Here is a 26,591-nt window from a genome sequence, read left to right on the forward strand (position 1 = left end):
ATAGAAATCAGGTGCATATTGGTAAATGTGACTTACATCCAACTTGGATCCAGGGCTGTATTTTTCCAGCCAGTACTTTTCATTGTTTTTATAGATATCCTTTAAATATATATTCATTTGAAGTATCTCATTTAAAAATAAAAAGTAAGTCTAGAGAACGCGTTATGACAAGTGTGAAATAATTCTGGGGATTCTAAAATAAAACAAATTTTGCAGGGCTGAGGATTTACTTCAATTTCAGGGCCTATTTTTAAATAAACCGTCTTTTTCTCAGATGCCTGAATTTCTTATATTCTATACATTATTTTGGAAGAAAATTATAACAAATTTATACCTTTTATTTAAGCTTTGGGCTAGGCCTTTTATCACCCTTCTTTTGTTTTTTTAGGAGAATTTAGTGATGGCTCCAATGAAGCTGGTGGTATCTACCAAGTCCTAGAAATACCATATGAGGGAGATGAGATAAGTATGATGCTGGTATTGTCCAGACAGGAAGTTCCACTGGCCACTCTGGAGCCATTGGTCAAAGCACAGCTGATTGAAGAATGGGCAAACTCCGTGAAAAAGCAAAAAGTGGAAGTGTACCTTCCCAGGTGAGAGGCTGCTGTGTGACTCCCTCTGATAGCACAGAGGGAGGGATGTCAATGAAGGTCCTGACTCAGGAAAACTCATGTCACTGCTTTTGTATTTTAAGTCTTACGCTACTCTCCTCCTCCTCTCCTTCTCCTTCCTTCCTTCTTTTTTTAAAAGTATTCTTCCATCCTAATGCAGTCCTGTCCAGAGACACAGCCTCACTTTTTGTTTCATTCAGTACTGTGTACCAGGACCTAGTTTCAGATATCAGTCAATATTCTTAGCTTCATTTTAGAAGATTTTTTGTAGATTGTCTCTGAATATTATTTGCATTGACAGTCTTCTGTATTTCAACAATATTTAAAGTTGATTATAGCTGGAGAGAAAATAATCTTCAACATTATTGGAAGAATGCAAGCAAGTCACTGTGCTAGGTGCCAAGATGCAATCATAAATAAGCAGGAAGAAGCTTAAAATTCACCCTGTGGCTGAAAGAATAAAATCCATGTGGGTTCTTGATGTTCTGACTTCCATCCACTTCCTCAACCCTACCTCTGCCACTCACCACATGAAACATTTTGTAACATGTACTCCCCATGTGCTTGTGGTTATGCCACAGACATGCATTTTTCATGCCTCCAGGTCTCTGTGTATGTTTTTGCATTCGCCTAAATGCCCTCCTCACATTTCTTTGCCAGATATTGTTTACTTAGCCTGCAGGGTACAGCTCTGGCACCAGATCTCCTAGGAAGCCTTCCATGAACCACCTGATGGAGCACGTGACCCTCACTTTCAGCTCACTTGTGCACCTCCCCGCTATGACAGTACATTTATGTTACCACCCCACAAGGAAATTACCTTCTTGGAGGTCTTGCTTTCCTTCTGTACCTTCTTCTAAGGTAGAGTCAGTTCTCTCCTCCATAACAGAGACACAATAAGTGCAAAACCAAACCGAACTGAAGGTGTTTATTCTGTCGCTCAGTACCTTAAAATTTAGTAGGGGAGTTAGGCCAGTAAACACAAACAACAAGTTTATAAACATAATGTGTAAATTCTAGGCTAGAAAAGAAGACGCAAATAAACAACAGATAGACACATATATGTGTGTATGTGGATGTATACTTCTAACACTAATTCCGTATTAGGAAAATTATACAAATATGATTAATTAATATGAACATTGAAAGGTGATAAGATGTTAGTATTAAAACTGAATTACTAAAAACTCATTAACTCATTCATATTCATTCTAATTTTAGGAATTGTCATTTAAAAGTTACATCTTACATAAATTGTCATTTTTCCAAAAACTTAGCTGATGTTTACTTATGTTAATGAAGGAGATCTATTTGGAACTGTAGACATTTGGCTAGAAGTATATATACACATTATGTTAGTGTTATATATTCATAATATGGAACCATACATAATATATAGCCATACATTTCTTAGTCTACATGTAAAAATTAAGGTAGCCATAACCCAAATGGTTTACTTTTATTCTTTTTGGCTAAGATATTTAGCTTGCATAATTTTCCATGACAATACATTTATGTAGAAAGATTGTCTTTTCTCAAGGAGAGGTAGCTGGTGAATGTCTGACAAATAAAGCGAAAGTCTTTTTGTATATGATAGTTGCCATCTACATACTTAATTTATAAACAATGTATCTTAACTCTAAAAGAACAATTTACTTTTAAGCATTAATAATTAAGTTTAAATAGCTATCTAAATCAGATCTAAAATCTCGTCTAGTGACCTTTTATCATTGATTTTGTATTTTTTTTGCATTTTATAAGGAATTCCTTTTGATAATATGAGAAATTGAGTACAGTATTAAAGCTTTCCTTATTAAAATTTCATGAATTAAGCTCAGCATCTCCAAATGCTTCAATTCTGTGAGGATGCTAAGTTATTTAGGAGTATTTTAACAGAATTCTAAATGAATGCTTAATAAGCATCACATATTCTGATTAACTGGAAAATGTGGCCTCCAGGTCCTGTCCACTGAGAAGTTGAATGTGGCAGCAGAAGAAAATTAAATTTTCATTTCCTAAGAGATACTCTTCAATTATGAAATAGTTTAGCTTGCTTGCTCATATTAATGCCTGTTACTAAACTAGGCACAGTTAATTACCATGTATCCATTTCTCATAGTTCTATGAACGCTCCCTCTCCATGGCTAGTGCTATAGCTAGACAAGGAAAATTGAGTTTCCCTTTTTAAGAGATTGACTCTTTTCAAATACTTATGTGTCAGTAGTAATCAGTGGATAACTATCCACTCCCCTCATTTTACAGCATTAGGACCCAATAAGTGCTCAGTGAGGGTAATGATTTATGTGACCCAATTTTAGCAAAGGGAAAAGTTTTCTAATAGGTGTGTTCTAGGTTTACTCAAGTGTCTGTCTTCAATGCTTTGTGTAGTTTTATTCATATGGAGATATTGCTCTGAAGATGCAACTTTGCATTTCTGTAATTTGACCCCATTCTTGTCCTGCTTGACAGGTACTTTTACTTTCTATTATACTAGATTTTATACAAATAGCTTTAAAATGCTTCCTTAAGAGGTATAGGGTATTTTGGATAGGGAGAAAGGACAATTACCTTTGTATTTTTGTTATTTTCTCCGCTGAACAATAAATCCCCTGAATTAACATTGTATTTTTATCCAAAATACAAGAATCTGTTCAGGAGATGGTAAGATTGCTGTACCTGTGTGTTATCACCAAATCCAGTGAAATACCACAAGGTTTATGCACAGCCTTACATCTCTAAGATTTACATGAGATTGCCAGATGTTCTTCCAGCTTATCCATGGCAGCAAAAGTAGCTTGGCTAATATATAAAATATATATATTAAAAGCACTTTAGAATAATGCCTGGCAGAGAGTAAGCATCATATGATTATTTTTTATTTATTATTACTGTTATTGTTTAATTTTCAGTGTACATTTTGAGTCCCAGTATTTATCTTATGTTAATGTATGGATAGCTTTCTATATAGTTTTCTGTAAGTAGGATTTTTTATTAAACTTGGTTCTAATGAGCATTACCCTGTTCATTGTATAGCCTTGATTTTCAATCTTTACTGATATAGCTTAGGTATAAAAAGATTTTTCTAAAATCAAAATCAAATTTCTTAATACTTGGAATGCAGATGTACCTGATGGTAGTACCTTGCCACTCTGACTTTTGTAGTCTCAGATTTGTCATTTGTGATCAGAGTGCTAGAAATCAAAGGATATAAAGTGATTCTCTATTTTGTAACCAGAAGCCATCCTATTATTTAAAAATGATTGTCTCCTAATAAAGCACTTCACTTTCATGTCGTAAAAGAAAACCAACACAGAGGCCATCTGATTTTGTTCTTTAATATGAGTGCTTTTTATTAGGTTTTTCTACCAAGGGTTTGATTCGTTTAATTGCTTATAAATTTTATGAACCTCCTTATATGAAACATCTATTTGTTCTTTTCTAACACTCGCTCGGCCCAGCTGCTCAGTCCCCAGTGCTTCCGCCCTCTGCATCCCTCTTCACCTTATTCAGATAGAAAACTGCAAATGCGCAATTACATTGTATGCCTTTATTAAAACAGGCATGCCTTAGGTTTTAAAAAAGCAATGCTGTGGCTTTTTATTTTTAAATTCAGCAGGTGAAATGTAAAGTCTGCCTGTAGTTTCTTTTTTAAATATGCCATTGCAGGAATTAAAGTGATTAGTGGTGGGAGGGTTTGCAGTCAAAAAGAACTTAGTTCATACCCTCACTTCACTAGCTGTGTGATTAGGGCAAGTTGCTGAGCTTTTTTGAACTTCAGTTTGTTCTTCTGTGGAATAGAGATAACAACACTTACCTCAGGGGATCATATGAGATTATCGGAGGGATGATTAAATGAGATACTATACATAAAAGGATTTGCATAGTGCCTGGGACATAGTAGGCACTCAGTATATGGGAGATGGTAATAAATATTTATATTAGTATTAGCCTGTATTAAGAGGAAAGAGATAGTAAGTGGATAATAGCTATTTTTCAATAATTTGATATAGAAAAAAGGTAAGAAATGGATAAGTGGAAACTGTTTACATCCTGTCTTCAACTTTGAACAGTCACTGACAGCTGGATGTTATTTGCCTTCATCTTATGTATTTTGTCCTATGCCAGATACTACTAATATTAAAATGAAAGAGACACTAGATTTGACTAATTTACAGTTAAAGTAGCAGAGATTAATACAACTATTTAATCAAATTACTCCACCACTACTAAAATGCAAATATCCAGTGCCTTACCATCTATAATAATGTGAATGTTATACATAACTGCAATATAATAAGTGCTATTATCAGGATCTGCCCTTTCTTGCATTCCTCCTACATGCCAGCACCATCTAAGACTTTTAGAAAACTTATTAAATCCCTTCAACAATACTATGAGGTAAATATTATTATTGCCATTTTTCACATCCCAGAACTGAGGCTCAGAAATTAAGCAACTTGCCCCAGTTCAAACTGGCTGAATTACCATCTTCACCTGAACAGTCAGCCTCAGAACTGGGAAACAAACCAAGCTGCTCTTAAGAAGCAAAAAGAATCCCCTACTGCTGTCGTCCTTCACTCTCCTGTGTTAGTTGGATCAGGACATACACAGTACCGCCTGGATCTGCATCCCTGCTCTGCCACTTAGCTGTGTGACCTGGGTCAAGTTATTTCGTCTTTCTGCCCCTAGTTTCTTCTCTTATGAACTGGGGATAATAATAATACCTACCTCAAAGGGCTGTGGTGATATTTAAATTAATCTGTTTTCTTTATACTCTTGGAACAGTTCCTGGTCTACAGTAAGCTCCAGATAAGTGATCAAAAAGCAAATAATAATAATAAAGAACACACACAAAACACCTTAATCTAGCCATCGAATGTATTCTCCAAGACATTCCATATTTTCCTATTCATCTCCCTTTTCTACTTTCATAATCAATATCTGTTTTTTGTAGAAAACAAAATAAACAATTGTGAGTCCAAGTTCAAGTGTTGGATGTAGATAAAATTCAGTACTCAGTTTAATATGTTTGCTATACATGTACCCGTCTATTGGTCATATTTTTCCATAAACACGGACCTGCTAAAACTATTTTCCTCTCATCATTTCTCTTGGTTTTGAGTCTTGTTGATAGTAATCACTCCCTTATCATTCTTTCTAAAACCAGACACCAGAAAGGATGCTAATTAACATTTAGTGACTATCACAGACACCTCTTTTAAGGACACAGCCCATTGCCTAAAAACTTATATTTATGATCTGTATTGATCAGGAGGCAACATCTTGGGAAAAAAGGAAACATTTAGTTCTAACCAATCATTTGCACTTTGTATAAAAAAGTAATGAAAGCCTTTGCCTTAAAAAAAAATGCATTTGTTTGTTAGTGCAGCCATGTTTGGTCCATATCTTTCACTAGAAAGATGGGTGATGCAATTCATTTGTTTGGGAGAAATTTCCTATTAGGACAAAAAATAAAGATTTATTATTCTTTGTTTAAGAAATCTGTACTATAATTTTAAAAGTGCATAATTTTTAAGATGTAATATTTAACTCCCTTTCACTGATTAACACTTTTTCTGTGATGCTACCATGCGAACGGGCTTTTGTCCTAGAGATTAATATAACCATGAAGATATATATTTTATAATGTGATAACTTTTATATTTTCTTTCTCTGAGTTGTATGGAGTTGAAGTGTTATACAGAAAAACTTGGCTCTTATGTAACCATTTCCACATACTGGGAAGTTGACCAGGATACTAAGAAGAGAATAAAATACATTAGATAAATATATGATATGTCATTATCAGCTTAAAAAATCAAAGTATTACCTACTAGTTCAAATGATTTTGTAAGCTACTCATTTACAAGTTTTATGTAATCGACGGTAATGATTCTTGATCTCAAAACTCATTTAGTCCACCATATATTACAGTTTTGTGTCCATAACGTACATTTTTCCTACTTAATAATTTAATAATATTCTGATATGTTATTCTCACTGATGCTCCTTCTTTTTACAAGCGCAACCAAATACTACTTGCTGTTAAAAGCCAGTTTTGGTGTAATTTACCCTCTATAAAACAGACTTTTAAAATCAACATATCTAACATTTTATTCTTGTCCTGGGTAACAAGATGCTGTAACTAAATACTTTTCCCGTTCTGTGCTCTCTAGGTTCACAGTGGAACAGGAAATTGATTTAAAAGATGTTTTGAAGGCTCTTGGAATAACTGAAGTTTTCGTCAAAAATGCAAATTTGACATCCTTGTCTGGTAGGAAATAAACACCAATTTAAAAAATGTTATTCCATAAAAGTTTTTTAAAATGATGATGTTGAATCCTTTATTTATTTGCCATGGAGTTCTGAGGTAAAATATAGTTATTTCAATTGCCAGATAAATATAACAAATATATTTAACTTCTACAAGCAAAACTATAAATACAATCATAACATTAAGTTTATGTTATTCTGGTCCATGTCTTATCTTTGATAGTACATTATATTCCCCTGAAGAATGTCTTATGCATCTTTGAATTCCCCATCTCATCTGACACAGTGCCTTGTAGAGTAGATCATCAATAAATGTGTGGATTGAATATCTCAATATGTCCAGTTATAATGTCATATAGGAAACAGAGAAGGAAGAGAGGATAAATGAGTGCCTGCTGTGAGAACTAGACACTTTTTCAGAGGATACCTAGAGAGACGAGGTAAATATTATCCTAAGTGTCCAATAAGAAAAATTGGTTTTGAGGAAGTAGCTTTAAAATATACCTGGCATGTTGAGTGTTGAGTAATTTGTTTTAAATAACCCAAGAAAAGAAATACAGTTGAATTATTTGATTCAGATGCCCTAATTTGTTCAGGGTAAACATCATAACATATCAGTAACATTAAAGTACTTAGGACTTGTAAAACCTTTTGGAAATATTTTTTAGCAGCTAATCCCAAGACATTTATCATTGAAATAAAGTACCTGTGAGTTTAAGACAGCTTATATAATCATTATTTTCTATTATTTCTATAGAACACAAAAAATAAAACAATTCATTTTCTGATAAGATAAATACAAATATATATCAACATAAAAGAAACTCCATGTGTAAGGCCCCTTTCTATGCAATTTATTGAACCCAGTACTCCAGCTAGCGAGAAGAGGTGATAGAAGTTTCCTTAGCAGGTCATGTGTCACAGGAGAGAATTTAGTTTCCCTCTCCCGATGTAGCAGCTTGTGGAAAATCAAGCTGACTGAATAATAGCTTCTGAACCTGGAGTGTGAGGGCCCATGGACTGAATTCAGAGAGGTGGATGCCTCCATTCCCGAAATTGCATAGAGCGATGTGAGTGTGTGTGTGTGTGTGTGTGTGCTTGCGTGTGCACTCTCATGCACAGGAGAGAGAAAGAGAGAGAGAGAGACGGGGTGGAATAGCAGGTTCATAGATTTCAGGAGGTTCTCAAGGAGTCTATAATCAAAAGAGGCCTTGCTCTCTCGGATTTAGGAGTGGGCAGGCTGTTTTCTAAGCAGCACTCAGCTTCTAGCAATGAGATGATACTAATGTATTTGCTACCACGACCTCTATCCCTCATTTAGAGAGCTTACATCCAAAAACACTAATAGAGCTTTTCTAAACATCTACTGTATAAATGTTCCTGTCCACGCAAGAGAAATGAATTTCCCCGAGTGAGGGTTTTCTTGGCTCGCATCCAAGCTCCTAGGGCTCTGAACTCTTCAGTGGGATTGTCAAGAAGGTAGGACTGGTGGAGATTCAAAAGGTAATGGGGACCTTTGTACTTGAGTCAGAAATATATTCGTGGTTCATGCATAAGGTAATTTAAAGTTCTTATACTCCTTTCCTTAGGAATTGAGCGAATCTCTCTCCCACACTGGCCAAATTCCAACTGGATAATTACATTCTGCTTTCTTACCATGGCTCTGTTTTCAGTTTGATTTGCGATTCCCCCCTGTCTCACCCAAACATCTAGGCAGTTATGTCACACACACAGTGTTGGCTGCTTTTTAGTCCTGCGGGAGCAGCACTGCAGTGGCAAATCAATTATTGTGGTCAGTGTAGCTTCAAATTTTTGACATATCTGAAGGTTTATAAGGTAATATTTAATTGCCTTTACTATGTACAGAGACAATAGAGCATAAATATACATAATGAATGCAGATGGTTTGAATACTTGAAATAACACTAGGTTCTTTCGGAGTTCACATAGTCTATACGCGAAATCTCAGTTCATTTGATCAAACCTCCATCAGAAGCGAATCCTCAGCATCCTGCTCACAGCTGCATTCGCAGTGTCTGGCACAGGGCTGACACGTAGTTGGCATACAATAGATGTCACTAAAGAATAAAACAAGAGAGGGAAGGTAGAGAAGAGGTTTCCTCAAGGTCACCTTATATATTACATTTCTTGAAACATTTAACTTCTTAAAACATCAGTAAGAAATCCAGGCTTGGCCATCCTCAAACAGCACCCAACTCAAGTCTTTGGGATAAATTGATAAAGGATCTAAGGCCAAAAGAAAGAGATTAGAAAGATCTAACTTCTCAAGCTTTCAGTGATTGATTCTTAAATTCCTAGTGTTGCCAGTCTTGGTGGCCCCAGCATGCCAGCCACCCCAGCCAATACATCCTTCATTCTCTCTCTCTCTCACACACAAAGCATACACATTAATATATGAATCATTTATTCCAAAACTATCTAGCGTCACGAGTATGAAACTTGCCTCCCTGCTTCCTCTAAATTTCATAGCATTTATTCCCTGCGTCATTTATTTGGGCACCATATGCTCTGCCTTGTGTGGTTGGGATCCTTTTCTCATGTCTAGATTTTTGCCTGTCCAAATACGTGGAAACCTTGATGATTGAAGGGTCCATAACACTTAGTAACTCCCGCAAGTACCCAGGAAAATTATTAGCATGCATTTGGTTATTACGTCCTACTTTAATGAGATGTTCATGATGTTTAAGATATGCAACATTAATTATATTCGGTATCGTATCTGTTCCTTTTATTTAACAACTCTTTGTGAGGCAGATAGTGTGAGCAAAGTACTGTCATAAAAACGAAGAAATGATTAAGATATCATACCTGCTCTAACGAAGCGTACAAACTTGTAGAGAGAAAGACATAAACAGCTGGATTTAATAAAAGGAAGAGTGATAGAAATGTTTGATTGGAGCAGTGGTTCTCAACGAGGACAATTTTGCCCTCCAGGGGACATTTGGCAACAGCTGGAGACCTTTTTGACTGTCCCAACTGGGGAATGCCACTGGCATCTAGTGGGTAGAGGTCAGGATGCTCCTACATCCCTGTGGGCTACACTGCACAGGACAGCCCCCCTGCAACAAAGAATTATCCAGTCCAGAATGTCAACAGTGATGAGTTGAGAAACCCTATACTAGAGAAAGCATCATGGAAGCAGAGAGGGGAAAAATGTCAATGGGCAGATTGGGAGCATATTGGGTCAAAAGATGGAGGAGAAGATAGGTACATATTTAAGCTTTTAAATGCATAGAATGTTTTGAATAACATCTTTGAAAATGATAGCAGCAGTTGCCTCTGGAATATGGGACAGAGGCTCTTAGATAAGAGAGGAGTTTGTGTTTCATATACCACTGTGTACTGTTTGGAATTTTACCTTCTGTATGTATTACTTCTCCAATTAAAATTCTTACTTAAAAACTGGGAGAAACTTTCAGGGCTGGCCTGGTAGTGTAGTGGCTAAAGTTCACGTGTTCTGCTTTGGCAGCCTGGGGTTCGCAGGTTTGGATCCCAGGTGTGGACCTACACACCGCCTATCAAGCCATGCTGTGGTGGCGTCCCACATACAAAAAATAGAGGAAGGTTGGCACAGATGTCAGCTCAGGGACAATCTTCCTCAAGAAAAAAAAAAAGGGAAGATTGAAAACAGATGTTAGTTCAGGGCCAATCTTCTTCACAGAAAAAAAAAACTGGGAAAAACCACTAAAAATAACATTATTAGAATTCACAAATTCAAAAGCTCCCAGAAATAATTCAGTACTATTGTGGCACTCCTGCTTTATTAAATTATGTAATCAAATTTTTATCTTTCTTCAAAACTGGCAAATATGATTTAACAGTGTACAAAAAAACTCTGCTTCATGTTCTCTCGCTTCTAGAAAAACTGAGTGCATTGAGAGTCCTTTGCTAAGATCTCTTGAATCTGCTCTTTCGTTGTCTATTCCATGGCATCCACCTTCATTTCAGACTCTCATTACTGCTGTCCTAGACTATTTCAACAGCCTCCTAAGCAGTTTCCAATATCTCTTCCATCGAATCTGTCTTATCTACCACTGCCAAGATTAATTGCCTTAAAACTCACTCTCGGTCATTCCAGTTCCTGTTCAAAGCCCCCTGCAGTCTGCTGTGCACCATCTACTGCTCGGCAGGGCATTGAGACCTCAGCTCTGTCCAGCCTTAACTCTTCCTGATTCCTCACACACAGCTTGTGCTCCAGCCAAACTGAACACTCGCTCTGCATCTCACATCCCCCCAGCTCCCCATCTTTGTGAAATCTCTCCCACCCAAAATACCTCTTGACTGAGCCTCAGCTCAGATATCCCCAACTTCATCAAGCCACCAACCAGATTACACCAACCAGAAGTGATCACTCCTCCTCAAATTATACAATATTCTGTACTTTTCCTTATGCCACACATCACGTTTGATCTCATATTGTCATTATTTATGCATTGGGTATCCCCTGCCAGGATTTAAACCTCCCAAAGATTGATCCTTATGTGTATTTAGGAAGCACCTGGAATTGTGCTGTCTGCTTAGTACTCACCAGATGAAGGAATGAATAAGATGAGATGCTCTGTGTTTATCATGATTATTTTTCATCTCAATTTGATGTCCATTGCTTTTGAAGCTAAATTCCATTAACATAAACTCTTACGATAAACATGGAATCTAGAGAGTGCTGAGAATCATTCTCTTCTCAGGCTCGCTTTAAAATGCTCATCTAGCTGCAATGAGGATCCTGTTATAGAGTAAGGCTATTTTTGTAATGGAAATGAATGACCGTCCCCATTCGGATTAATAGATAATCCTCTTGGAAAGTGGAAGGGGAAGGAGAAAGAGAGTACTAAATCCTTCAGCACAAAGTCTGAGCTTTAATAAAGGAGCCAATAAAATAAAGGAATTAAGACGATACAGCAAAAGCCATATTCAGGTCAGACTCAAGTGCTTAGATTTCCGCTGGACTGACTCTTACATCCTGCTCTTGTTTGTTCTCTTTCTCCTTGCACCTGTAAGCCAAAGGGCTGTATTTCTCTTCCAGAGCCATAATTCCAGTTCTCCACCTTCGTTCTTGCCTGGACTATTCTAACAGCGAGCAAATTTGATCTTCCTGCCCCTAGCTGGTTGTTCATCCGATTCACCTTTTGCAGTTGCTGCCACAGGTATCTTCTAAAGTCAAAGCAGCCATGCCCCCATTATCTCTGGACAAAGCTCAGGCTCTCTAGAATCCTGGTCCAGGTTCTTAAAATCAGGCGCATCCCCTGCCACTCTCCACCTCCTTGTAGCCCAGGCTCCAATTGGACCTTCAGGTCATCGCCGCTGCTTCTCTCACTTTGCAAATAAAATCCTCTGCTTGGAATGCCCTTGCCCCCTTTTCTGACTTTCACTCTTCTGTTTATTCTTCAAGAACCAGCCCTGATGTCACTGCCTCTGAGCAGCTTCCCCTGATATCTCTCCCTTCCTCGAATTTAGCATCAAAAGCAATGGACATCAAACTGAGATGAAAAATAACCATGATAAACATGAGAGTCCTCATCTGGACTCTCATAGTGCACAGTGCTGTCTCACCTTATCTTTCCCTTAGATTGTGTGTTCACATACCTGTCTCTGAGCATGGAGCTCCGGAGAAGCAGAGACTGCGTCATAGCCGTCTGTCTATCCTCAGAGCCAAGCATGGTGTGGGGAATGGGATGGATGCTGGGTGGGTGTATGCCTTGAGGAAATGGTGCTGGGCCCCACCTCGATTCAAGCATGGGGGCTTCTCCCAGAGCTCTGGCTCTCCTCGCCGGCCATGCTTCCGCCACACAGGCCTTCTTTTGGGTCCTTGAACACACCTGGCTTCCTGCCTCTGCACTAGCTTTTCCCTCCACCCAAAACTCTAGCTTCAGGTCTTCCGTGGCTGGCTGCTTGGTGTTCTTTAGGTCTCAGCTCAAGTTGACCTTCTCAGACATGCCTTTCCTAATGCCCTGTGCCAAGCAGCTCCTCCTCTGCCCTGCTCGTGTCACCCACCAACACGTCACCTTATCTTATGTCTTAGTTACACTTACCACACCCTGAAATTGTGGTCATGTATTGATTTCCTTTTTTATTGTCCTTGTTATTTGATGTCTACTTTCTCCCTCTTAGGAAGGAACTGTTCAGTTCACCACAGTATACGCAGTGCATCAGCAATGTCTGGCACATAGGAAGTGCTTAGTACATGAATGAATGAATGAATGAATGAATGAATGAATATTTCCTGATCTATAACAAAATCTATCCAGAAAAACAAATAAACAAACACTATTCCTACCTTGAAGGCATTCAAATTCAAAAAACCTTTCTAAAGTTCATAGGTGGGGCTGAAGCTGAAAATATTTTAGCAACTAACATACAGAGATGCTTTTGGTATTCTAGAGGCCTGTTATGGAACTCTCTTCATTTAGTTATTTTAAACATGTCCTTGGTGACGCAGAAATCTATTTAAATTGGCTGCGTTTAGGAACAGTGCCACAAAGGAAGTAATAGCATCTACTTGCGTGAAGGCCATCCTGCCAGCACTGTGTTAATCACAGATACTTAGAGCCTTTGGTGCTCTGCACAATAGCTCGTATGAACAGGTTCCTTCATAAATATTTGCTCAGTGACTGAATGAATGCCTTAGTATTTTTCCCTGCTTTCTTCAGAAGAGCTTGAATTCTTGCCCAGCTCTTCTCTGGGGACCCTAGGGTTTGTTGGCCCTGTTCCCATCCTATCCATTGTGAAAAGTCTGGCTTCACGCTGCCCGGAGGAAAGTAGGACCAGTCATTTGGCAGCAATGTCTGCTGTAGCCAGAAGGAGAAGGGTAGTTGGCGCCAGAGTATAGATTTTTTTTTTTTTTTTGTAGCTCTGTTTGCCTTTGATTTATTTATTTTCTTTTTCAGAAATTAGTTAACTTTTCTCTAGCCAGTAAGAGGAGCTCATCAGTGTAAATTTCCTTAATTCCCCTCACACTCTGATTCATCAGCTATCCTAATGCGTACTTGGTGCCTGGCTGTGTGCAAGGAATTGCGTGAAAGAGATGAATAGGACAGGCAAGATCCAGGCCCTCCAGGAGTAAGTGTATGGCCTAGCAGGAAAGATGGCCTTGATTGGCACATAGATACACAGGGATGAGCAATGTTGGAGGGCAAGTGTAGGAAGCTATGAACTTGCCTGCATTCCTGCATGACCTGCTCTCCTTCTCAGTTTTGGTGTCCTCAGACACGTTCTTGCTTAAACCACTCTCAGCTGTCATTTTATTTTAAGGTGACTGCTTGAAGTTTGTCCCAAGAGAAAAAAGTTTCATTTTCTTTTTTCCCCTCGGTATCTGTGATGCAATTTCTTATTTGTTACATTTTCTCCTACTTGTATATCCAAAGGGATGGTGTTTTTCTGAACGTTCACTATCCTGAGGTCTTGTTCACATCTGCACACATTCACTCTCCATCGTGTAGCAGTTAACCACCCCTGGGAGTCGGAACACTGGATTCGATCTTTATTTTGCTATCTTTGAAATATAAGTGATGACACTGGTCTGTCTTATTCCATTCCCTTTGCTTTTCTGCTTGATTAGATTTTTAAGTTTTTTAGTGTGTGTGGTCTTCTGTATTCTTTCCCTCTCTCATGCTATTCTCCATCAATTTTCCTAGAGCATCTACTCTGGATTAGTGTCACATGTTTTATTTATTACAAGAATAAACTTTATAGCCATAATTGTGAACAGAATTGTGGTCATGGTGTCCATAGATTAACAGTACCCAAAGTCTTGCAATATGAAACAGCTATCCCTTTTCATTCAAAAATTACTGAATTCCTGTTTATTCTGGGTTAAATACTGGAAAATTACACATTACCAGGAAACTCCCTCTACTTAGGTGAGTTCATTCATTAGGCCTACTAAATGCCGGAAGCCAGGGATGCTAAGAGGAAGGACACAATCCTTGCCTTAAGGAAGTTCACAGTCCAGGAAGGGAGATATCTCAATGCAAGTATGATATATTATAAAGGCTTTAATAGATGCAGATCCTGAATTCAATGGGAAAGAATGGTCAGTTCTATTTTAGTGAGGGGTAGGAATCAAAGGAGAGCAGAAAAGGCCTGATAGGGCTCAAAGCTGAGCCTGAAAAGTAGATTAGGTGTCTGACTGTCCAAGGGTTAAGGGAGTTTCTGGGGAAGCAGAGACACAGAAGTGATAAAGTGTGGTATGTTCAGGCTATTGCAGTTCAAATAATCTGGAGCACAGTGTATGGAGTGAAGGATGCTCAATGATTGAAGCAGAGGCAGCCTCATGGAGGTCCTCATATTGCATCCTGAGCAGCTATGCAGGTATCTGATATACTGACGGCGAGGCGGGAGGCCGAGCAAGCAGGAAAGAGGGTGAAGGGTTTTAAGTAGGGTGTTGGCATAAATTGATTTGTATTTGATCAGATCATCCCACAGGAAGCGTTTCTGTGAACTGGAGGCCGTTAGAGCAGCTGTCATCTGCTGTGTCATAACACATTGTGACATCCCTTGAAACTCATTTTAAAAGATAATTTGCATATGTTGCTGGGTTTAATTTCCTGGTTTTAAAAGAACTTTTACGTCCATGTTAATAGCTGAGTTTGGTCTATGATTTTCTTTTCTTAGATTGCTCTTGTTCAGTTTTAATAGCAAGGTAAGACTACCTGTCGATGACTTAGATTGATTTTATTCTCTTTCTAGAGTCTAGGATGGTTGTGTAGCAGAAAATTCTGTCTGTTCCTTGAAGGTTTGATTAAACTCACTTAGAAAACCATCTAGGCTCAGAGTCTTTAATTTTGAGGATGGGGAAAGTTTTTGTCTACTAATTCTACTACTTTAATGGATACTGGATTATTCCAATATTCTATCTTTTCCTTGATATAATTTTATAATTTATGCATTTTTGTAAAATTGTCCAGTTAATAGCAACCTTGTTCCTATTCAAAGTTGCCTGCATAAAGAAGAACAAGAATCTTTTGGGGGAGATAGAAATATTCTGTATCTTATTTGTAGAGGGGGATAGACAGATTACACATCCCTCAAAATTTACCAGATTGTGTATTGTAAACCAACACAGTTCATAGTAAATAAATTATACCTCGTAAAGTTGATTAACATTTATCTGCAGAAAATTATACATGGTATTTTTTTGTGATCTTTAAAAATTCTCTGCTGTATCTTTAGATATTTTCGCCCTTTTTTGTCTTTAATATTGTTTATTTGGGTAATCTCTCTTTCTTCTTCATGAATCTTGTTAAAAGTTTGTCCATTTCCTTATCTTTTAAATAATGAGCTCTCTGGGAAGAACCCTCAGCATCCTTGCTTTCTTGATTGTTCTGCCACAGGGCTGTGCAGTGTCACCCCACATACACCCCGCCGTTTTGTGTGGGTAAGTGAGAGCATCTGAGAGGTTAGGTGACCAGAGGAGGGGACACCGGGGGCAGAAGTCAGAGTTGACAGGATGAGATTTCTTCTTTGAAGGTGCCAGCAGATCAGCCTCAGGGGCTGTGGAGGCAGTTTCCTCTGTGTGAATTGATGTGGCCGAAATATCATTTGGTGTCTTTGAGAACTCCCCTCAGAGAATGTGAAGAGGGCTTAGCTGCCAATGTGGACACTCACCACCCTTTAGGAACTGGGTTCTGTCACTTTTGTATTCAGGGTCATATATTGGCTCTTGATTCATGACCCTTACCCAACCGGCAGACTGATGAAAATGGACAGCAGAATCTGAAAATAATACAGTTTCAGTTAACTACTAAAATAGTTCATATATTTTACTATCTTGGAATTCATATATTTGTTTTGCCAACTAAATATATTTGACTAGTTACTTAATGCAATTTTAATTTTTCTTTTTATTTGTTAAAAAAAGTAGTTTTCTGGATCTGAGGGAGCTAATTATACATAATTGTTTAATGTAAAAACTTCATTGCTTTTGATTTTTCTTCTAGTAATCAAGTGCATTCTAGAAGAAAATATAATATCTGAAATGGACTATTTTATAATGCAGTGCTTATATCTTAATACTAAATATGAGCTGAGGAAGTAATATCCCTATTAAAAGTATATTCAGAGATGCTACTCAGTTGTCTAGGGGCTTATTCAAAATAATCAGGTGCCGTGCGACAGCTGTACCGAAAGTGTCGTCGAATATCATTCTTTATCCGTATAAGATAGTTCTGTGTTTTTGAAAACTTGAGAGGAAAACTTACCTTGCGGGGGGTAGGACTTGGTTACTTACAGTCTTACGAAATAGCCTGATGGGAAATCAGTTGTGCTTTTACTGGACAGTGCTGGGCATCAGCAACCATTATTTATCTTAAATTTGAATTAGACCTCCTGGAATTGAAAAAGAAAAAACGGTGCAAACTTGAGTAATCCTTTATCTTGCTTCTTTGTGCTATTTTTCTTTTTTGTGTGTTTGAGGTATGTTTTGTTTTAATCTTGGGGAAAATTTAGAAACCCAAGACTGAAAGCTATTGTATAGTTTGCCAAAACTGCCATAACAAAGTCCCACACACTGAGTGACTTAAACAACAGGCGTTTATTTTCTCAGTTCTGGAGGCTGGAAGTCCAAGAGCAAGATGCCTTCAGGGTTATTTCTTCCGAGGCCTCTCTCTCTGCCTTATAGATGGTCATCTTCTCCCTTTGTCTTCCTGTGTTGTATTAGTCAGGGTTCTCCAGATAAACTGAACCACTGAGAGAGAGATTGAGAGATTTATTTTAAGGAATTGGCTTGCACAGTTATGGAGACTTTGGAAATCTAGAATCTGCTGGGTAGGCGCAGGCTGGAGACTCAGGGAAGAGTCCGAAGGCAGTCTCCTGGCAGAATTCCTTCTCTCTCGGAGGTCAGTCTTTGTTCTATTAAGGCCTTCAGCTGATTGGCTGAGGCCCACTCACACCATGAGGGTGATCTGCCTTACTTGAAGTCCATAAATCTCAATGTTAATCTCATCCAAAGATCATCTTTGCAGAAATATCCAGAATGATGTTTGATCAAATATCTCGGCACCATGGCCCAGCCAAATTGACACATAAAATTAACCATCATGTGTGGTCTTCCCTCCATACCTGTTTGTGTGCAAATTTCCTCTTATAAGGACACCAAGCATAATGGATCAGGGCCAAATACAGTCACATTCTGAGGTCTTGGGGGTTAAGACTTGAACATATGACATTTGAGAGAACACAGTTCAGCCCGTAGCACACATTAATGTAAAAGTAAGCAGAAATAGAAAGACAACTCAAAGGGAAAAACAGTCCTCCTGTACTGAAAATGTGTGATTTCTTCTGACCTTAGGATAAACCATGTTTGTGAATCCTCAGAAAAACCAGTTAACTAGAATGAGAAGTAACTTTTTTATATATATTCACATTTATACAACCTAGAAGTCAATTTTGTTTTTCTTTGCCAAGGATATTTATATTATTACGGTAATTAGAGATTAGATTTTTAAAAATTTCTTACTCTAGTTATATCTGAATTTCTACTTGTTTTCATTTTGTGTTTTTAAATTTCAAATTAGAGCACAACATGTAAGATGTTTTTGTCTTGAGTTATGAACTAATTTGAAGTTGCTATTAAAAACAGAGCCATGTTTCTGCTTTTTTTCTGACAATATAAGAAATAAACAATGGGAAAATTACCAATAAAAATGAAAAGCAAAATTAACAAGAGAATATAAAATAAGAGAATCAGAAAGCACATCTTCAACAGTTCTCTCAAATCATAAATGTAATCTTACAATGTGTTCTCTCTTCCTTTGATATCAGTATCTTATGTCACTTATATTTCTCAAATCTGTTTAAAGGGTAAAATGCTTCCGTATCTCTAATACTGAAAAAATGCTTCTGTTATCTCTTTTTTGCAGATAACAAAGAGATTTTCCTTTCCAAAGCAATTCACAAGTCCTTCATAGAGGTTAATGAAGAAGGCTCAGAAGCTGCTGCCGCCTCAGGTGCCAAGTTATTGTTTTCTAGAATATTCTAACCTTTTCTAGATTTGTATTTTTGAAGCAATCTTGGGTGAGGGGTGAGGGTCATTTTTAGAACCAAGCCAAAAAGACTGCCTCTGCTCTAACTTAGAAGTCAAGCTAATCCTGAACCAGCTAGAATTTTCTAAATAGGACATGAAGTATGCGCTCGCTCCAGTGCACCTATGCAGAGTAACTCCCATCTCTAATGAGAGGCAGGAGGACGTTGGCAGCTCTGTAGAATAGATTTTCCTGCTGTGCTGCCTGTTTAAATATTTTAAATATTTCCCTGCTGCCCGTTTAAACATTTTTCTTCCTACCTAATTAATTGTCTAAGTTAGTTCTTAATTTTGTCAGTGAAAAGTTTTGATTTTTTAAAAGCACATACATAAACAAGAGTATATGATAGCAGGTAATAAACAATTTTAGCTACATAATAATATTAATAAAATAAAAATTTTAAATAAATAATTTTAAAATTTTGACTTAAATCACGTGTCCAAAGCAAAATGGTAAATGTCCTTGATTATTTTGAACTTTCTGACTTCCCTCCTTAAGTGAGAATAATTTTCCCATTGCCTTTTTTTCCACTGATTTGTTCCCATGTCATGTTCAACAGCTATCATCAAATTTCAGTTGGATTTTTTCGCTCCTCTGGTAAAATGTAACATATCATATTTGCACACATTATTTTTAACTTATGCAAACATTTGTCCATTAAAAACATATCAACAGTTAAAACTGTTTTCAGGAGGAAATAGAAAACGCAGTGGTCTCAGGCATCGAGGAAGCTTAAAATCTTACTTAATTTAATCTTGACCTTTTCCTGACAATGAATCACCCTGCAGCAAGTATGAAACCATGATCCCTTAATGAGAATCTCAGTTTCCCAGCAGTGGGAAACACCATTGCAGCTCTCACTGCTGTGTCTGCCCTTTATTCACTGCTGTTCTGACCACTTACTAGGAGCCTGGTGACTTGCTATGTAAAAATCCTCATTTCAGACAAGAGAAATAATGATTTGAGAATATAAAGAAACTCTCTCAGTTTTTCATATGGGATTTTTTTTCTCCTCCCCCTTCACTTAACTCAAAGGTCGTTTTACTAAAGCCATAAGTATTGATCTGAGACTGGGAATAAAAATTTTGTAACAGGCAGAATAAATTGTCCTGTTCCCTTTGTTGGGGTGGAGGGAGGAAGCTGTGTGTTTGTGTGTGTGTGTGTGAGTGTGTGTGTGCGCGCGCATGCTTGTTTTTCTAAAGATCAAGTAGAAATGTTAACACCTTTAGGATTTTTCTCTCTTTAAGTCTTTAAAATCTCGTTTCCTGTAAACCGTTGCCTTTGCATTAAGCATAGACGCTTTGGAGAAATTGCTCATTAGTCCCTGCACATTCACAGACATGTAATTACTTTCTCTCTGCACTGTAGGAATGATTGCAATTAGTAGGATGGCTGTGCTGTATCCTCAAGTTATTGTGGACCATCCATTTTTCTTTCTTATCAGGAACAGGAGAATAGGTAAGTCTGTTATGAGAACAGAATCTTTTATTTAATAGGCCAAAAAGCAACAATTTTTTAAAGTTGAGAACGTTTGTTTCCACATTATTTATCAGATAATTTCTAATGTTCGATTGATTTTTAAATGAAAATAATTTATTTATATCTTCATTTTTAGAACATTGCTAATTGTAAGCAAGAAGGAAAATAAATATCCTGTTCTTTTGTTCACCTCCTCTTTTGTTCACTTCCAACCCAATGTAGGTACAATCCTGTTCATGGGACGAGTCATGCATCCTGAAACAATGAACACAAGTGGACATGATTTTGAGGAACTTTAAGTCATTTCATTTGAACAACAAGGAAAATAGTAACTAAGCACATTATGTTTGCAACTGGTATATATTTAAGATTTGTGTTTTACGGTATATCTTAAGATAGTATTTAAAATAGCTCCAGATAAAAACAATGTACGTTAATTATAAGCCAACTTGTCAAGGAATGTTATCAGTATTTATTGAGGTAATAGTCTTGTCACGTCGTTGTGTTTGTTGTGCTGGTATTTAAAATAAAAATACATATGGAACATGTAAACACCTCTGTTTTTCATTTTAGAAGTTGTAGTATAAGATATCTCCAGGTAAAATTTGGAAACAGTGATGTTTCTGAGCATCTCAAATCTTTCATAATCATGCAGAATCAAAACACCAAAGTGAATTAGCATTATACACATATATAACAAGCAACAGCAAGCGAGAAGAAGACAAATCTCAAGTGAGGTGAAGAATTTTGTGTACTCCGCAAAAATTATAATTGTTATTTCTCTAAAAATGACGAATAGTGTAGATAAAAGAATACAGACTGAACATCTTATGTATGGCTCCATGACAAAACTTGTTAGAAAGAAGATAGGGCTATGCAAACCCATAGATTATAGCTGTAATAAGTTGTTTACTGTGTCTTTAAAAATCCGCTTGTCTTCATAAACTTGATGTAGATTGCAAGCCTGGAATATCACCATGTTTTGCTGCTGCAAGTAAAATCCAGACTACAGCAAAGTTCCCAAAAGTCCCAAAATAAGCCATATGAGCAAATTAATAATGAAAATATACCCTTTGGTATGTCACCAGAGAATTAACTAGAAAAACCACACTAGTACAGATACTGGAAACTGGCAGATCACGGACTGAATGCTGCCCACAGAGGTGTTCTTGTTTGTTCTGTGTGGGAGGTTTTACGTTTTGAACTCGAATGTGTGTAATTGGGGTATCACCTTCCTTGTTTCTCCCGTTGGATGCCCGATGACTTCTGGATGCATTTGCGTTTGAAACCTCTGGAGAGTACTTTGCAGAATAAGTACTTTGCAGAATACATTATTCTTATTTTCTAGCACAAGAAGTAATCGATTCCAATGGGGGCAGGGTCAACTTTTTAAGGTCTCCAGTAAATTACCTTGCTATCCTTTGGCTGAAATAATGGTATTCCTTTTGGAGGGGGGAGGAAAAAAGGAAGAATGATTTCATTATGTTTCTTGGATGTAATCAGGCCCATTTAAGGCCAAACTTTTGATTCTACATTTAACAGTTTCAGAAAAAGTTTGAAACGTTTCAAAATTTAACGAAAGCAGTTTGCATGACTGTGACTTCTGACTGTCTTATTTATGTGTTAGGTATTTTGCTATGGTTTGGAGCTGTTAACAAGAATTGATATTATCATTAACTTTAGTTCTGTTCAAAGGAGTAGTGGTTTGGGGAAACCAGGCCAGATCCTAGACCTACTGCATTCTAAACTTTGAGGAAAAACTTGAAAATCTGCACTTTTTAATAAGTTCCCTTGGTGATTTTGTTACACACTAATCTTGATTATTGCTGAAATAAAGAATACATGTGGAATACTTGTATACTCCTTGTTTAGATATGGTTAATTTATAGAAAATTAGATCAATCAACAAAGTATCCTAAATCAGTGCTTCTCAAACTTTCTGTGTAATGTAATCACCTGGGGATCTTATTGAAACTGCAGATTCCCATTTAGTAGGTCTGGGTGGGACCTGAGATTCTGCATCTCTACCAGTCTCCAAGGTGATGCCATTGCTGTTGGTCCATGGACTCAGGTTGATAGCAAAACTCTACTTAACATAAGGTTTGCATGTTTGATATTTTTATGCATGGAAACAGAAAAACTGCATAATTCGTACAAGTTGGAGAGACTTGGGAGATGGAGTGGTAGTCTACATTAAAAATGCAATGCACTGGGCCAGCCCCGTATCCTAGTGTGTTAAGTTCAGCACATTCCACTTCGGTGGCCCAGGTTTGGTTCTTCGTCATGGACCTACACAACTTGTTGGTGGCCATGTTGTGGCAGCGACCCACATACAAAACAGAGGAAGACTGGCACAGTTGTTAGTTCAGGGCAAATCTTCCTCAGCAAAAAAATAAATAAATAAAATAAAATAAAATGCAAATAGATTTTTTAAAAAATGCAATGCACTTATACAGAAAGAGAAAAAAAATCATTTTACTTTAAAGCTTTTGTTTTGATTACGTACTATGAAAAAATGCGGACTTCCTCTACATATTAGAACACTTGAAATATATTCTTTAAAAATATAGAGACATTTATAGGCATGCCCACAAAAGAATTTATGAATATCCAAGGACATAATACTTAACACTGAATCTTTTACAGGTTATATTTTCAGAAGACTTATACTTTATTCTATAAAGCTGAGGTTATTGTAGGACAGTGCACTAGTTTTCATTTATAATGTACACAGATCAGGCTAACTGGTGTGGATTCAGTATTAATGTTCTGAGTTTGTGATATTCCTCATTACTGTATCACTACTTGGTAAGCAGTACATATATTGCTATATCTGTATGTCCATCAGTCAACTAAATGGGTTACCTATAAGGAAGAGTAAATGTCATTAGGCAACCATATGGGTTTTATAAAGCCAGAATGCAATTTTTATTAGCTGGTATAAGATTAAAGTCTACCGTTCAGAATGTTTACCTTAAAATATTTCAATACAATTTAGATGTCCCTTAAAGGAAAATGGATTCTGCCTTGTTACTAGCATGTTTGTGGAGTGCTTAAAAATAGAATACTTGATAGTATCGAGTTTTTCCTATTGTTTGACGTTGTCTATAATTGCTTCAATATTTTCCTTTCTATTGAAAAAGTGACATTTTATTTGTTTAGTTCTATTTCCTTTAAAATGTATAAATTGCTACACACCAACACACAATATGTACAGCTTATGGAAACTTCTTTCTCTTTGAACATATTTTTGGGGAAGAAATCAATAATTATACATCTTTTGCTTTCCTTTTAAATCTTTTTTTTCCAGCTTTATTGAAGTATAATTGACAAATAAAATTGTATATATTTAAAATGTACAATGTGATGATTTGATATACTTATACATTGTGAAATGATTACCATAATCAGTTTGATCAACAAATCCGCTACGTCACATAGTTACTTTTCGGGTTTATGCTGAGAACACTTAAGATTTACTCTCTTAGTGAATTTTAAGCGTAAAATATGGTATTCTTAACTACAGTTACCATGCTGTACATTAGATCCCCAGAATTTATTCATCTTATAACTGAAAATTTGTACCATTTGACCAACATCCTCTCATTTCCCCCACCTCCAGCCTCTGGCAACCACCATTCTACTCCCTATTTCAATGAGTTCTACTTTTTTTAGATTCCAAATTATGAGTGAGATCATACAATGTTTGTCTTTTTCAGTCTGGGTTATTCCACTTAGCATAATGTGCTCCAGATTCATTCGTGTTGTCACAAATGGCAAGATTTCCGTCTTTTTTTATGGTTGAATAACATTCCTTGTGTATACATATATATACATATATTGCACTGGATTATGTATATTACATTTTCTTTATCCATTCCTACATCAATGGCTACTGAGGTTGTTCCTATATCTTGGCTATTATGAATAATGCTGCAATACACATGGGATTGCAGAGATCTCTTCAAGATGCTGATTTCTTGTCCTTTGAATATGTATTTTAGATATTAACTCCTTATCATATATATGACTTGCAAATATTTCCTCCCATTGTGTAGGTTGCCTTTTCATTTTGTTGACGGTTTCCTTTGCTATGCAAAGCTTTTAGTTTGATGTAGTCCCACGTGTTATTTTTGCTTTTGTTGCCTGTGCTTTTGGTGTCATATCCAAAGAATTATTGCCAAGCCCAACATCAAGAAGCTTTTTCCATATGCTTTCTTCTAGGAGTGCAAATGTAGAGAATGTGATACCTCGCCCAGCCACCTCGTTTCATGTCTGCCAACAAAGTTATTCTTGAGGGAACATTGAAGCCTCTACATGCACATAAAAATAGCTTATGGAAAAATAATTGTGTCTTATGAAAACGAGGAGAGAGATTCCACAGAAGAATCAATTTAATTTTTTTATTGACTATTTTGGTTCAAAATATAAGAAGATAGTTTAACATTAATGAGCTAAAAGTTAAAGGTGTATTGTGTTCATACTGGTTTCTGATTTTAGTGAGACAAAGTTTCACAAATTTTTTAAAAGGATATTTCATTAAGGAAAATAAAACCAAAGCAAACAAAACACATACTTTCCTTGTCCAAATTCACTCTTTACTAAATATTAAGTATAGATGAACTTTTTGTCTGTTTGAAAATTGGGGAGTTTTTTTTTATTTGGGGAAAAATAAAGTGGTTATTTGTGACATATGACATGTTCCAGAAAATGTTTCTTCAGCAGGGAACACAGCTTCCAGCTGATGCAGCATTTTTTTTCTCTCCCTCAAATAAGAGACATTGTTTTATCTTTCTCCTTTTCTGAAAGTTTTGTGATAATTCACAAACATATAAATCTGACATTCGTTCACACAGTTGCTCTTTGCTCTGTCTGTTATTCAAGGAAACTGCTGATGGAGAGATTATCTTTTTCCATATGATTGAGTGACCCCCTCTTCTGGCATTTTCTGCTTCAATATTTATAAGCAGATACCTATGGAAAAAACATGGGCTGTGGAATGAGAGAGAACCAACTTTAAACACCAGGTCTGCCACTTACTAGCTGTCTGTCCTCGGAACCAGTTGTTTAATTTTCACCTATATAGTCAAATAATAACATCTACTTCATAGGATTATATTAAGGATTAAATGATAGAATGTGTATGAAGAATATAATAAGTACTTGACAAATAGCAGTCACTCATGAAAGGCTAGCTATTAGCGTCATTACGATACTTCAGCTCTTCTAAGGCACATCACTTTTCTCATTTTAACATTTGTGGAAATGGAGCCATCGGTGGTGTCTTACAATTGCTGGTAAAGTAGCAGTCATGACTGCATGGCATGGCCTGTGCATGTGGGAATCCTGTTGCATGGTGATTGTCTGTAATGCCTTTTCTTCTCAGTCAACAACATTTGAGAAAGAACCATAATGACTATCTGAGGAAGCATTGTAAATCCTGGTTATTGTCTAAAAACCTTTCACTGATTTTTCTGTAAGATAAATTGCCAGTTTCAAAACTTGCAGAATAGGTGTCAATAGCTTAAAAGAAAGTCCTAGAGACAGAAGTTTCACTGTGGCATGACTGTGTCCCCAGTGCTCTCAGAGGCATAGGGGACAATGATGTGGGCAGACATGGACACCAATCTCTGCACAGAAAGTGACTTGGAGCTGAACTCTGTGTGTTAGAAACTTTGTATTTTGTCTATATTTTCATTTTAAAAATGCACATAAGTATGATATATAATAAAATTTATTTAAATAAGTCTAAAAGACATAATGTTTTGAATGAGTTTAAAATAAACATTCTATTCAAGGTGTCATGATTTAACTGACTGATTTCTTGTTTCTTAGTGGTACTTAAAACAAAGGAGTGTCTTACGATTGATGTCTTGAACTGAATGCAATAGCATATTATTCACAGTAAAACTTGTGAAGGAGTCATATTTATTAAAGTATATATCAAGTGGAAATGTGGTCACCTATAATTTCCAAAAGGCATTGCTTTCATTGGCTACCGGAAGGTTTATTTAGAAGTTCGAATTCAAAACTCGGGGAGGGAGGGAGTGGGTGAGGAAGGAAAGGAGGAAGGAAGTAGAAAAGCAAATATTCACAGGCTACCTGCAAATGGTAATTATTTTCAGCAAAATGACTCTACAGCACCTGAAGTAGACTAAACTTGCCCATTAAAAAGTATCTGAGGAGGCGG

At 36.8% G+C, this 26,591-nt stretch overlaps 1 protein-coding gene across 4 annotated transcripts in view; it reads left to right on the forward strand.

The window, feature by feature from the left end:
* The window catches only part of SERPINI1 (serpin family I member 1), an 83,181-nt gene extending 56,973 nt beyond the window's left edge, over positions 1–26,208 (forward strand). For all 4 annotated transcript variants that reach the window (XM_005601784.4, XM_001490786.7, XM_070242560.1 and 1 more), the window contains 5 exons: positions 389–593; positions 6,788–6,885; positions 18,761–18,847; positions 20,291–20,380; positions 20,624–26,208. In XM_005601784.4, the coding sequence (XP_005601841.2) occupies positions 389–593; positions 6,788–6,885; positions 18,761–18,847; positions 20,291–20,380; positions 20,624–20,700 (557 nt within the window). In that variant the 3' untranslated portion in view covers positions 20,701–26,208. The remainder of the gene's footprint in view (positions 1–388; positions 594–6,787; positions 6,886–18,760; positions 18,848–20,290; positions 20,381–20,623) is intronic.
* The last annotated feature ends 383 nt before the right edge of the window (positions 26,209–26,591 follow it).

The sequence above is a fragment of the Equus caballus genome, chromosome 19 (genome assembly GCF_041296265.1).
Source record: "Equus caballus isolate H_3958 breed thoroughbred chromosome 19, TB-T2T, whole genome shotgun sequence".
In the NCBI taxonomy this organism is placed as follows: Eukaryota; Metazoa; Chordata; class Mammalia; order Perissodactyla; family Equidae; genus Equus; species Equus caballus.